This window comes from Lepidochelys kempii, chromosome 10 (genome assembly GCF_965140265.1).
Source record: "Lepidochelys kempii isolate rLepKem1 chromosome 10, rLepKem1.hap2, whole genome shotgun sequence".
Classification (NCBI taxonomy): Eukaryota; Metazoa; Chordata; order Testudines; family Cheloniidae; genus Lepidochelys; species Lepidochelys kempii.
The window spans coordinates 39,271,967-39,284,779 of record NC_133265.1 but is presented as its reverse complement, the minus strand read 5'-3'; the positions used below and the strand labels follow the sequence as shown (position 1 = coordinate 39,284,779).

The 12,813-nt window shown below is 49.6% G+C and overlaps 1 protein-coding gene across 3 annotated transcripts in view; it reads right to left on the bottom strand.

The window, feature by feature from the left end:
- The window catches only part of FBXL16 (F-box and leucine rich repeat protein 16), a 104,368-nt gene that overhangs the window by 38,495 nt on the left and 53,060 nt on the right, over positions 1 to 12,813 (bottom strand). For all 3 annotated transcript variants that reach the window (XM_073363061.1, XM_073363062.1, XM_073363060.1), the window contains exon 3: positions 6,953 to 7,461. In XM_073363061.1, the coding sequence (XP_073219162.1) occupies positions 6,953 to 7,461 (509 nt within the window). The remainder of the gene's footprint in view (positions 1 to 6,952; positions 7,462 to 12,813) is intronic.

The window sequence follows — 12,813 nt, the reverse complement described above, 5'->3', positions numbered from 1 at the left end:
TTAAATAAATTGGTTAGTCTCTAAGGTGCCACAAGTACTCCTTTTCTTTTTATCAGAGCGATAAATACCGGAGAGGGAGAGGAATTATTTAGGCTCAGTACCAATGTGCACACAAGAACAAATGAATATAAACTGGCCATCGGGAAGTTTAGACTGGAAATTAGACTAAGGTTTCTAACCCTCAGAGGAGTAAAGTTCTGGAATAGCCTTCCAAGGGAAGCAGTGGGGGCAAAAGACCTATCTGGCTTCAAGATTAGACTCGATAAGTTTATGGAGGAGATGGTATGATGGGATAACATGATTTTGGCAATTAATTGATCTTTTAACTATTCATGGTAAATAGGCCCAATGGCTTGTGATGGGATGTTAGATGGGGTGGGATCTGAGTTACTACAGAGAATTCTTTCCTAGGTATCTGGTTGGTGAATCTTGCCCACATACTCGGGATTCAGCTGATCGTCATATTTGGGGTCGGGAAGGAATTTTCCTCCAGGGCAGATTAGAAGAGGCCCTGGGTTTTTTTTCCTTCCTCTGTAGCATGGGGCACGGGTCACTTGCAGGAGGATTCTCTGCATCTTGAAGTCTTTAAACCATGATTTGAGGACTTCAATAGCTCAGACATAGGTGAGAGGTTTATTGCAGGAGTGGGTGGGTGAGATTCTGTGGCCTGCATTGTGCAGGATGTCAGACTAGATGATCATAATGATCCCTTATGACCTTAATATCTATGAGTCTATGAGTCTATGGGTGGGGTGGGATCCCTCTGAACTGAATTCTAGAGGGTGTGGAAATGATCCTGAAGAGCAGAGTTCTGATCCAGATTTCCCAAAATTTGGGGGAAGGAGAGCAAGAGCTTGGATCTGGGAATTTGATTCAGGCCCACCTCCAACCTCAGGGCCAGAAGCAGGATGTATCTTCCCCCAAAGGCTGGAAGGTATAATACCTCACCTTCCCTTCTCGCTCTTTTCCCCACCCTTCTCTCTTTGCCATTTCTCTCCATTTCATACATTGCCCAGGAGGAAATGTTACATTGTGAGAAGAAACCATGTTTGGAGTCTTAATGCCAGTTTTAGTTCACAACTTTCCAAATGCTTTTCCATGTGCCACCCTCACCCTCTGGTGGGGACTGAGGGTTATCCATAACTGAAACACACCAGTGACATTTCCTTATGGTTAGGGCCCTACCAAATTCATGGTCCACTTTGGTCAATTTCACAGTCATAGGATTTTAAAAATTGTAAATTTCATTATTTCAGCTATTTAAATCTGAAATTTCATGGTGTTGTAATTGTAGGGGTCCTGACCCAAAAAGGAGTTGTGTGTGTGTGTGTGGGGGGGGTGTCACAAGGTTGTTGTAGGGAGTAGGAGTACTGCTACCCTTCTGCGCTGCTGCTGGAGGTGCTGCCTTCAGAGCTGGGCGGCTGGAGAGCGGCGGCTGCTGGCCGGGAGCCCAGCTCTGAAGGCAGAGCCGCCGCCAGCAGCAGCACAGAAGTAAGAGTGGCCTGGTATGGTTCTGCCACCCTGACTTTTGTGCTGCTGCTGGTAGTGGCACTGCCTTCAGAGCTGGGTGTCTGGCCAATAGCCACCACTTTCCAGCCGCACAGCTCTGAAGGCAGCATAGAAGTAAGGGTGGCAAGGACCCCCAATTAGAGAAATGCTGGTCTCCCCTGTGAAATCTGTATAGTATAGGGTTAAGCAGGGGTTCTCAAATTGCGGGTCGGGACCTCTCAGTGGGTCGCGAGATTACATGGGGGATTCGCAAGTTGTCAGCCTCCACCCCAAATCCCGCTTTGCCTCCAGCATTTATAATGATGTTAAATGTATAAAAAAGTAGTTTTAATTTATAAGGGGAGGGGTTGCACTCAAAGGCTTCCTATGTGAAAGGAGTCACCAGTACAAAAGTTTGAGAACCACTGGGGTAAAGGCACACCAGATTTCATGGGGGGAAACCAGTTTTCACAGTCTGTGATGCATTTTTCACAGTCATGAATTTCATAGTGCCCTGCTCACGGTGGGAAGGGAGCACAGTAGCATTTCTGACCACAACTGTGTGACGTTCTGTACCTCAGGGGAACACCCAGCACCCACATGTTCATCTTTATAATATGATTGTGTGATATCTAATGCAAAGTTTGTCATGTTGGGTGTCATCAGAAGGCTCATGATGTACTGAGCATTGTTACAGTAATGTTGTAGGTTATAATCTCACGTATATAGTTATAAGGCTGAAAATGTGTCCTCATGGCTTAAAGCAAGCCCAGGCAAAAACTCTCCATGAGCAGAGGGGCAGTTCACACCTCATCGGGGCATGTATGGGACAAACCCAGCCCAGCCTCCCAGGAACAAAGGACACTGGCCTAGGCAACAACAAAGGATCTGTTGGACTCTTGAGTGAGTTACCCCCTTTCCTTTGGTGATTTTGGGACTACAATGAGGTAATGCTCACTTGACTATGAGGTGGGGGACGACAAAGCCAAGAGGGACGAAAGGACATGATAAAAGGGAGAGATGTTTGCCATGCTCCTTCTCTTCCACCTACATCTACAGACACCACACCAAGCGACCGAAGGGCTGATCCAAGTGGGGAGCCTGGCTGAAGAGCAACCAGCCAGCTTGTGGTGACAAGCATCTAAGTTTGTAAGGGCACTGAAAGTGTTAAGATCAGCTTAGAATGCATTTTGCTTTTATTTCATTTGACCAAATACGACTTGTTATACTTAGATTTTAAGTGATTATAAATCAATCTTTGTAGTTAGTAAATCTGTTTATTCTACCTGAAGCAGTGCATTTGGTTTGAAGCATGTCAGAGACTCCCCTTGGAATAACAGCCTGGTACATATCAATTTCTTTGTTAAATTAATGAACTCATATAAGCTTGTAGCATCCAGTGGGCATAATTGGACACTGCAAGATGGAGGTTCCTAGGGTTGTGTCTGGGACCGGAGATATTGACTAGTGTCATTCGGTTGCACAATCCAAAGAGCAGCTTACATGCCAGAGGTTGTGCGTGAACAGCCCAGGAGAGGGGGTTCTCACAGCAGAGCAGGGTAAGGCTGGCTCCCAGAGTCGAGGATTGGAGTTACCTAGCAGATCACTGGTCCAGACAACACCAGAGGGAAATGTCAGAGTGGTGCAGCGAGCAGGGTGTACGTGCAGCTTGTTACTCCAAGTGGAGTTCACACTTTAAGTGAGTCTGAAGTGCAGTGGCTAAGAACAGTCAGGAGGAGGTCACAGTTTTGTTATTTTCTGTTGCTTATTTTAGGAAAGGAAACTAAGAACAGGACAGCAGGAAAATGAGTGAAAGCTGTCCTCAACACAGAACCCCCCCCCCCCCCAAAAGCTATTGAAACCTATCATGTTGGTTTTGTGAGATTAGCTTCTGCAGAACCAGACCTTGAGCATGTTAAGGTTGTCGAAATTAATGGCAGGGAGTACTTGGGGCAGAAGGATACGGGGGCCCAGATCTCGCTGGTTAAGCAGAGTGTGGTCTAGAGGCCAGTATGCTATCTGGCCAACTGGCAGAGATTGTGGGGATGGGCGAAAGCAGATTCCTCATACCACTAGCTAAAATCCATGTGGTGTGGGAAGGTTTGGAAAGTGTTTTGACTGTGAGGGTAATAGAACGCCTCCTGTTTGACCTGCTCCTTGGTAATGATTTTTTCCATGTAGCTCAGGTTAAAGTATTTGCCTGCAGCAGGAGGGAGCTTTATGCTGGGACCCCTGAGGGAAAGGGTAAGGTCTCAGGAATTGCTGAGAGAATGGGAGAGAGTCTCCTTGATTCTTCTGCAGCAGGGAGAAGCCACATGCTTCCAGGTGGGACAGTGGTTGAGACCAACTCCTGCATTGCAGCTGGAGGCAACACCACATCAGGAAGGGATGGGAGTGTAATGCCTGCCAGGGAGAGAACTGTCCAGGTTGTAATGCCAGCAGGTCACAGCTGAATCAGAGGCAAAATCAGCTCTAGGGAGCTTAGAGGAATGTGTCCCAGAGGAGAGCCCAGAGAAGGGGCAGGGCATCTCAGAAACCACTGAGGTGGGTGAGGATTCCTGTGATTCTGTAACACAGGGAAGTGGGGTGCTTCCGAGTATGGGAGGGGCTGAGACTAGCTCCTTTCCAGCAGAAGGCAACATGCCCTCAGGCGCAGGGGCAGGAGAGGTGTTGTCAGTGATTAAGGAAACTGTCCCAGTTGTTAGCTGGCAAAGTTTTGCAGATGAACAAGAGATAGAGCCCTTCCTAGGGAGCACAGAGAAATGTGTCTTAGGAGGGGGCCCAGAGGGGGAAACTGGGGAAGGAATAGTGGGGGTACAGGAATGTCTCCTCACTGGTCACTTGGGACAGGATGCCCAGGACACTAGGAGGATGGCTGAATCAGCATCTGTGCACCCAGGCACTCAGCCTGTGACTCAGGTTTTGAGAAGGAACGGTGTAACTGACCTCCTGGAGGGGAGCAGTCACACAGCTGACTTCTCAGGGACAGGGAAAGGGATGCTGGAGGGTACCCCAATCCAGGTCCCTATTTTTCAGGATGCTATTTCTGATAATTTTTTGGAAAGTAACTGTGTCTCTTTAAATCAAGATGCAGCTCCAATGCCTGTGACAGCAGAGGAGTTGGGACCAGGAAATTGCCAGGGTGGTAGTTTGCCAGAATACAAATGACCCAACCGGCAGAGAGGGGGGTGTTTTCTTCCAGGCTGGTGAGACACAGAGAACAGTTATGGGAAAGCTGCTGGGAAAAGGTGCATCTGATCAAAGAGTAAACACACCTTGCCCACAGAGCACAGATCATAGTCCTCTAGGAAAAGGGGTCAGGGAAGGAGTCAGTGCTGGGAAGGGGAAACACAGGGTAACCCCCAAAGGGAAACTGGATTTTCTGCATATGTACAGTCCTGGGGTTGGGAGACTGCTCCACAAAGGGCCAGCCAATGTGCAGGATCCCCCTGAACACCTATCTTGCCAGACCCTGAGGCACCAAAATTCCAGAAAAAATGATTAAATTAAGAGCCCACAAAGATGGGAACACTGGAGGGAAGGAAAAGCCAGTGACTGATTACATGGGAGAGAGTCAAAGGACACCATGGGTAATGAATAAACTACCCTCAAACTACACTATCTGAACAGAGGGCGTGGTGTCATAAAGATACTTGTAAATACCATCTGTGATAAAAATGTTGGTATTAATGTTAAGTTTTGGGATAAGAATTTTGTTACTGATGTTAAATCTTATGTTAATGCTACTTTTCAATTAATATCTGTAAACAGGTTTAAAGCTGATCACAGCAGAGAAACCATAAAAAACCTGGTTTGCTGTGTCTGAATGGGGAAACTGAGGCACACCGCCTCATGGCCTTAATGGCTGGATGCCAAAAGAACTATAACACAAACTTTGAAATAGTCAGTGACTAAACCTCTGGCAGTAAACTAAGGGGGAGGGATAGTTCAGTGGTTTGAGCATTGGCCTGCTAAACCCACAGTTGTGAGTTCAATCCTTGAGGGGGCCATTTAGGAATCTGGAGCAAAAATTGGGGATCGGTCCTGCTTTGAATGGGGGGGGGTTGGACTAGATGACCTCCTGAGATCCCTTCCAACCCTGAGATTCTATGATTCTAAGGGGGGAGGTGTGATGTTCTGTACCTCGGGGGAACACCCAGAACCTCCATGTTCATCCTTATAATATGATTGTGTGGTATCTAATGCAAAGTTTGTCATGTCAGCTGTCTTCGGAAGGCTCATGATGTACTGAGCACTGTTATAGTAATGTTATAGGTTGTAATTTCATGTACATAGTTATGAGGCTGAAAATGTGTCCTCATGGCTCAAAGCAAGCCCAGGCAAAAACTCTTCAGAAGCAGAGGGGCAGTTCACACCTCATCGGGGCATGTATGGGACAAACCCAGCCCAGCCTCCCAGGAACAAAGGACACTGGCCTAGACAGCAACAAAGGATCTGTTGGACTCTCGAGTGAGTCACGCTCCTTCCTTTGGTCATTTTGGGACTACGATGAGGTAATGCTCACCTGACTGTGAAGTTGGGGGCAAAGCCAAGAGGGAAGAAAGGACATGATAAAAAGGAAAGACGTATGCCATGCTCTTCCTCTCTCTTCCACCTACATCTACAGACACCACCCGCCAAGCGACTGAAGTGCTGATCAAAGGGGAGAGCCTAGTTGAAGGCCTGTGGTGAGAAGCATCTAAGTTTGTAAGGGCACTGAAAGTGTTAAGATCAGCTTAAAATGCATTTTGCTTTTATTTCATTTGACCAAATATGACTTGTTATGCTTTGACTTATAATCACTTAAAATCTATCTTTGTAGTTAATTAATCTTTTTGTTTATTCTACCTGAAGCAGTGCGTTTAGTTTGAAGCGTGTCAGACTCCCCTTGGGATAACAAGTCGGGTACATATCAATTTCTTTGTTAAATTGACAAACTCATATAAATTTGTAGCATCCAGCGGGCATAACTGGACACTGCAAGTCAGAGGTTCCTAGGGTTGTGTCTGGGACCAGAGATATTGGCTAGTGTTATTCAGTTGCACAATCCAAGGAGCAGCTTACATGCCAGAGGCTGTGCGTGAACACCCCAGGAGTGGGGGTTCTCACAGCAGACCAGGGTAAGGCTGACTCCCAGAGTCAAGGATTGGAGTGACCTAGCAGATCACCGGTCCAGATAACACCAGAGGAGAACATCACAATTCTTGCTTCTCAGCAGTGATGAGAGGCAGCTTGCTGCTACTCCAGCCCCAGCCTCTCCCATCAGGAGGTGCTGTAGGGAATGGAGCAGGATCTTGAGCTGTATTGTCCTCATTTCTCCCTCTATAGGGGAGCTGACAGCTATTCTAATCCCAGCCTTTCCCAGCAGCAAGCTCTGTAGGGAATGGTGAGCAATGCTAGTTGTGCTCCCAGCTGTTCCTGTCTCAGCTCGACACAGTAGGGGTTATCAAAGCTACCCACCTACCTGTCAAGAACGAGCTCCTCCAGTTTATGCAGGTCACAGGCGATATACTCCAGGGCCATGTCAGTGATCCGAGGGCACCATGAGAGATCCAAGCTCCTCAGCTTCCGCAGGTTCTCAGCCACGAGCTCCACCCCATCATCAGTCACCTTGGAGCAGCCAGAGAGGCTCAGCACGGTCAGGTTGGGCAGGCTGTGCACCATGTTGACCACCCCATGGTTGGTGATCTCCCAGCAGGAGCTGAGGCGCAGGGTGTGGGTGGTATAGCCCTGCTTGGCAGTGAAGTAGGCTAAGGCTGTGTCCGTCACGTGGTAGGCCTGCAGGTTGAGCTCAGTCAGGTTGGGAAGCAGCTGGGAGATGGCGGCAATGGCATCATCAGCCACATTGATGCAGTCGCTGATGCTTAAGGAGGTGATGCGAGCATTCAGGCTCGACCACAGGCCGGCTTCTGTGAAGTCATTGCAGCCAGAGAGCTCCAGGCGCACCACACCCTGCATCTGCTCCAGCATCACCTGCCAAGAGACATGCTGTCAAGCCCATGGGCACTGGGCAATCCCTCTGCCACACTTCATAGATTCATGGAGTTTAAGGCCAGAAGGACCATTACATCATCTAGTCTGACCTCCTGTACTTCACAGGTCACTACATTCTACCCATGTGTTGAGCACAATAACTGGGGTTAGACTAAAGCTTTTCAGTTCTCAGGAGACTAAACTACTGTGTGCCACGGGTGCACCAGTGCTCAAGGCCCCAGTAATGGTAGGGAATTGTTTAGGTGTGACATGCCTGGATGATCCTAGAAAGCAACACATGCCCCACGCTACAGAGGAAGGTGAAAACCCCCAAGGTCCCTGCCAATCTGACCTGGGGGAAAATTCCTTCCTGACCCCGACCTGGAGATCAGATGGACCCTGAGAATGAGAGTGAGATACACCAGCCAGCATCTAAGAGAGATAAGTTTTTGTACCGCCTCAGAGCACTCTTCCAATCCATGTGGCTGTCCCATCCCCGGCTGTGGCCAATCCCTGCTGCTTCAGAGGAAAGCACACACACAAAAAACCGCACCCCAAAACCCAGAACACACCTGGCCAATTGTTCATCAAGCTACAAATCCTTCCTGAGCCCTGCAGGTGACTGGCTGAAGGCCTCAAGTATGATATTTCTCCTGAGCGGCCTCTGAATCTCAGTTATATGCTGCAACATAAAGATGTGAAGATCCTAGCCTCTCCTTGGTTAGTCTCCAGCCCACCTTCTTCCCTCCCGCCACCCTTCCATGCTCAATTCCTGCTTTTTCTTTTCCTGTGTCACCTGTTGTTTGGCCATGGAGCCAGGCCTGTCCTGTTATGTATCCTCTTCCATTAATATGGCTCATATGGTCTTAGACATACAGTGAAACCTAGTGAAAATGAGCCCCACTGAACCAATGCAAACACTTCCCCCAGGACTCAGGGGGCTACCCTCTCTCAGAGCCTCTGCTCTGCTGGAGACATTAGGCACAACAGATTAACAGAGGACCCTGCCAGCAGTCCTGGGTTCTGCCCCCTGTGAGATCCTTGAGACCTAAGCTCTGCTGGAAAGTGATACGCCCCCTCAGCACATCCTGGTGGAGTTTGTAACACCTAACTTTAGGAAGACCTGTGTCGTGGGGCTCATGGTGCATACAAGCTCAGGCAACTATACCAGTGAAGTTTATAACCTCTTGGGGCACTCTAACCCAGGCTGTCTTACACCAGAGGCATGCCTGAGTCCTGTAAGGACTGCACGTGAGGCACAGTGGGTGTTCTAAGCACCCAGAACAGCACGTGGAACTTTCAATTTCCATGAGTGCAGCTGACAAAAAAACCCTGGTCTCCACTTAAAATGTAGGACAATATAACTATGGCCCTCCAGGGTATGAAAAATCAGTGCCTTTCAGTGCTGTAGCTACACGGACCTAACCCCTGGTGTACACACAGCCACTCTAGGTCAATAGAAGAATGCGTCTGTTGACCTAGCTAGTGTTGCTCGGTGAAATGGTGTTTCTACAGCAAAGAAAAATCCCCCTCCATCTCAACAGAAGCTTGTTAAAGTGAGAGAGTATGTTGGTAATGCTCACATGCTCACAGATGTCTCTCAGCGACAGTGAGCTCTGTGGCCATGTCCACATTACCGGGTTATACTGGCATAGCTACAGTGACATAACTAAGCCACTATTGTCTCCATAGTGTAGACATTGTCACAGAGGTCACTGCAGCTGAAAAATATCTGTGAGCATGTGAGCATTACCAGCATACTCTCTCCCCATTTAACAACAGCTAAGAAAATCCCCAGACCAGCGGTTCTGACCCTGCGGGCCACATGCGGCCCAATTAGCACATAGCTGCGGCCCAGACCAGCTGTGTGCTAAAGTCTGGTCCACATTTCCTGGGTCTGCCAGATTCCTTGCTGGCAGGCATGGGGGGCGGTTCGGGCTGCCCTGCCACCCGGTGGGGTTGGGGCTGCCAGCTGGCCCTGTGGGGTTAGGGGCCTGAGGTATGGGGCAGCCACCCAGCCCCGCAAGCTCTGGGGTCCAGGACAGCCACATGGTGGAGGTCTGGGGTCAGGGCAGCTGGCCGGCCCTGCAGGGTTGAGGGTCCGAGGCTGCTGGGTCCCACATGTTTGAGGGTCCGTGGTCTGGTGCAGCTGCCCAGCCCTGTGAGCTCCAGGGCAGCTGCCCGGCCCCAGTCTGGGGCAGTTGCGTAGTGGGCATCCAGGGCAGGGGTCCAGTGCACCCCATGTGGCAGGGGTCCGGAGTCAGGGCAGCCGGCCCACCCCGTGTGTGTGTGTGGGGGGGGTCTGGGGCTGCCGGCCCACCCCGTGGGATCCAGGGCAGCTGCCTGGCCCTGCAACCTCTGGGATCTGGGGCAGCCAAGCAGCGGGGGTCCAGGGCAGGCAGCCAGCCAGCCAGCCCTGAGTGGCAGGGGTCCGGGGTTGGGGTCCGGGCTGCCGCTGCCTTGCCTCCCAGCCTCTGTGGCCTAGGAGGTAACACTTTGTGACCCACATAAGTGGCCCACAATGTGTAATAAGTTGAGAACCACTGCCCCAGACTAAAGCTCTCTGTTAAGGCAGAGACACTGTCAGGAATATATTGCCTTCAAAACAACACGTAAAACACAAATGCTTGATGTACACACCTGAGCCTCCAACATAACATTAACTCTGCTCCTGGGTCCCCACCCACATACCACCTAGACGTCACAGTCCTCTTCATTCACACTTCCCCTGTTGGCTGTAGCTCACCACCATCCCCATCCAGACACTAAATTCTAACCAGCAAACTATCCATCCACCACTCAGGCTAGAGCATCACCTTTCTCCAGCCTGCCCTCCTGCTACAGCCCAGATGTGAAGCCTTGTCACACCTTGACCTTCCCATGTATCCCAGTGGTCACACCCTGCCTCACCTTGCCTACCATCTCTGCTCTGCAGTCAATCCCATGTGCTTGAGGGAGGGATGGAGGAAGGGGGAAGGCCTTCTTGGGACCTCCAGCAAGATGTCATTTTAATGTCATCCTGTATCCCCTCCCTTTGGGTTAGTCACCAAGTCACATGATGCAGGCTTAGGGAGCCAGGATGCAGCCAAAGGATCTCCCCTTCCTCTGCCTGGGTCCTGCACACTGCTCTGGCAGCAGCCACTCTGGCACTAGGGGGCACCAGCTTACAAATCTGGGGGACTCTTTCCAGCATGGCACTCATATCCCAAGGTTTACCATCTTGTAATCCACCCTGACACCCTCCTGATGGGTGGAAGAGATTCCCTGCCCTGTAGCTGATGAAGGCTGGAAGACTGGGAATGGGCTTTACCAGCACACATCTACGGAGGGCTCTGCTGGAATGGATACACACAGCAGGGTGGACTTTCTGCTTATGGAGCATTGATGAGGAGTCTCCTGGCTGGAAGGGCAGGGGAAAATGGGGTTGAGTTAAGGTTAGCCTTGAAAATGTAACTACACCTTTCCTGTGTGTGTAACAGCAGTGTATAGAAAGATGATAGTATCCCTATCCCTTCTTGTGGTGCTCACCATGCTCTCCATTTTAGATGCCACCAGAAACCAGCCAGAGCAGCAGGATGGACATAGCTAGGCCCGGCATGCTTGTGTATGGTTATTTGGAACCTAACTGTGTGTCTGTGATTGCTTTATATTATTCTTGTTGTGTAAAGAGCAAAAGACACAACAATCCTGGGGGCATTGAGAATTTTGTCCAGCGGTGCAGGTATTGGGCCAAGACTCTGGAGACCTGGGCTCTATTCCCAGTTCAGTTGGATGACCCCTGGGCAAGTCACTTAACCTTTCTGTGTCTCAGTTTCCCCATGTATAAAATGGGGAGAATAATACTTGCCTCCTTTGTACAATGCTGTGGGATATGTGGATGAAAAGTCCTGCAGAAAAGCTAGGTAGCAATATTATTATGGCCAGATTGTTTTAAAGGGCAATGGAGTAAAGGGTCTTTACTCTGCGCTGTCAAAGGTTTGTGCCCGGGGACAGATTTCACTTGGAATGCAGCAAGGAAGTGGAGGAGAAGATGGGGAGTCATAGAGTTTAAGGCCAGAAGGGACCACCAGACCATCTTGTGACAATCTGACCTCCTGTCCATAAGTCCGCTGACATCACCCAGCACCTGCACACTAAATCCAACAACTGAACTCAGCCCAAAGGATTACAGCTCATGGGAGACTAAAGGATTATGTGTCACAGGCAGAGAAAAGTGGGGACTGAGGTGTACCAATGCACAAGGCAAATGGAATGGCAGAAAAATGATTAAGTGAGATGCATCCAGATAATCCTGCAAAGTGACCTTCACCCACATGCTGCAGAGGAAGGCAAGCACTTCCCAAGGTCACTGCCAGTCTGACCTGTGGGAAATTCCTTCCCAACCACACACAGGGTGATCAGCTAGACCCTGAGCACATGAACAAGAACCAGCCAGCCACACACCTGAGTGAAAGAATTCTTGGTGCCACCTCAGAGCCCTGCCACTCTGGCTAGTGTCCCATCTCCAGCTGTGGCCATCAATGATACTTCAGAGGAAGAAGATCAACTCCCCACCTCAGCATACATTGGAAGGGAAAAAAAATCCTTCCTGGCCCCTGCAGGTGCCTGGCTAAAACTCTGATGCATGAGCTTTTAGGAAGATAAGCCAAAAAAACAGAAGTGAGTCCCAGGGCTGTTGAGTCCTGCCCCCTGGGGAGAATGAGGGGATCTCAGCATGGGGGCCTCGCTCACCTCCTTAATGCAGAAGTGCTGCTGAGTGCGGAGACTAAGGAGTGATGAGTCTGTGCCCTGTCCATAATGATCCACTCAGGCTGACTCAGTTGCCTGGGGATGAATGTTGTATCATATCATGCAGGCTTTCTCAGCTGGATCCCAGACCTCAGTAGGGGGCAGCGAATCTAGTATTCCAACTCTGAGAGAAGATAGTGAGGCGGAACTATGGGAATGGCTAAAGGAAGCAATCTCTTTAGCTGACACAGATCTGTTTAACAAGCTCCCAGCCTCCTAGGGAAGGGAAGAATCATGGGAATTTGTAGCCAATATATTTGGATACAAAGCATTCTGTCTGGACTGTGGCTACAGAATTAAAGGAGCATGTTTTCTCTTGCACTGCACTATGGCAAGTGAGAGTCCGGGCAGCGTAGGCAGAGAATCACACCAGCAATCAGAGTGGTGTTAGGCTGATCTTGTGGGTAAGGCACTGGCCTAAACCTTAGGTCAGGTGGATTCAATTCCTCGCTCCACCACAGCTTTCCTATGTGATCTTGGACAATTCACTTAAAATCCCTCTGGGCCTCAGCTGCCCATACATAAAATGGACATAACAACACTTCCTTCCTGTCTCTTGCCTGA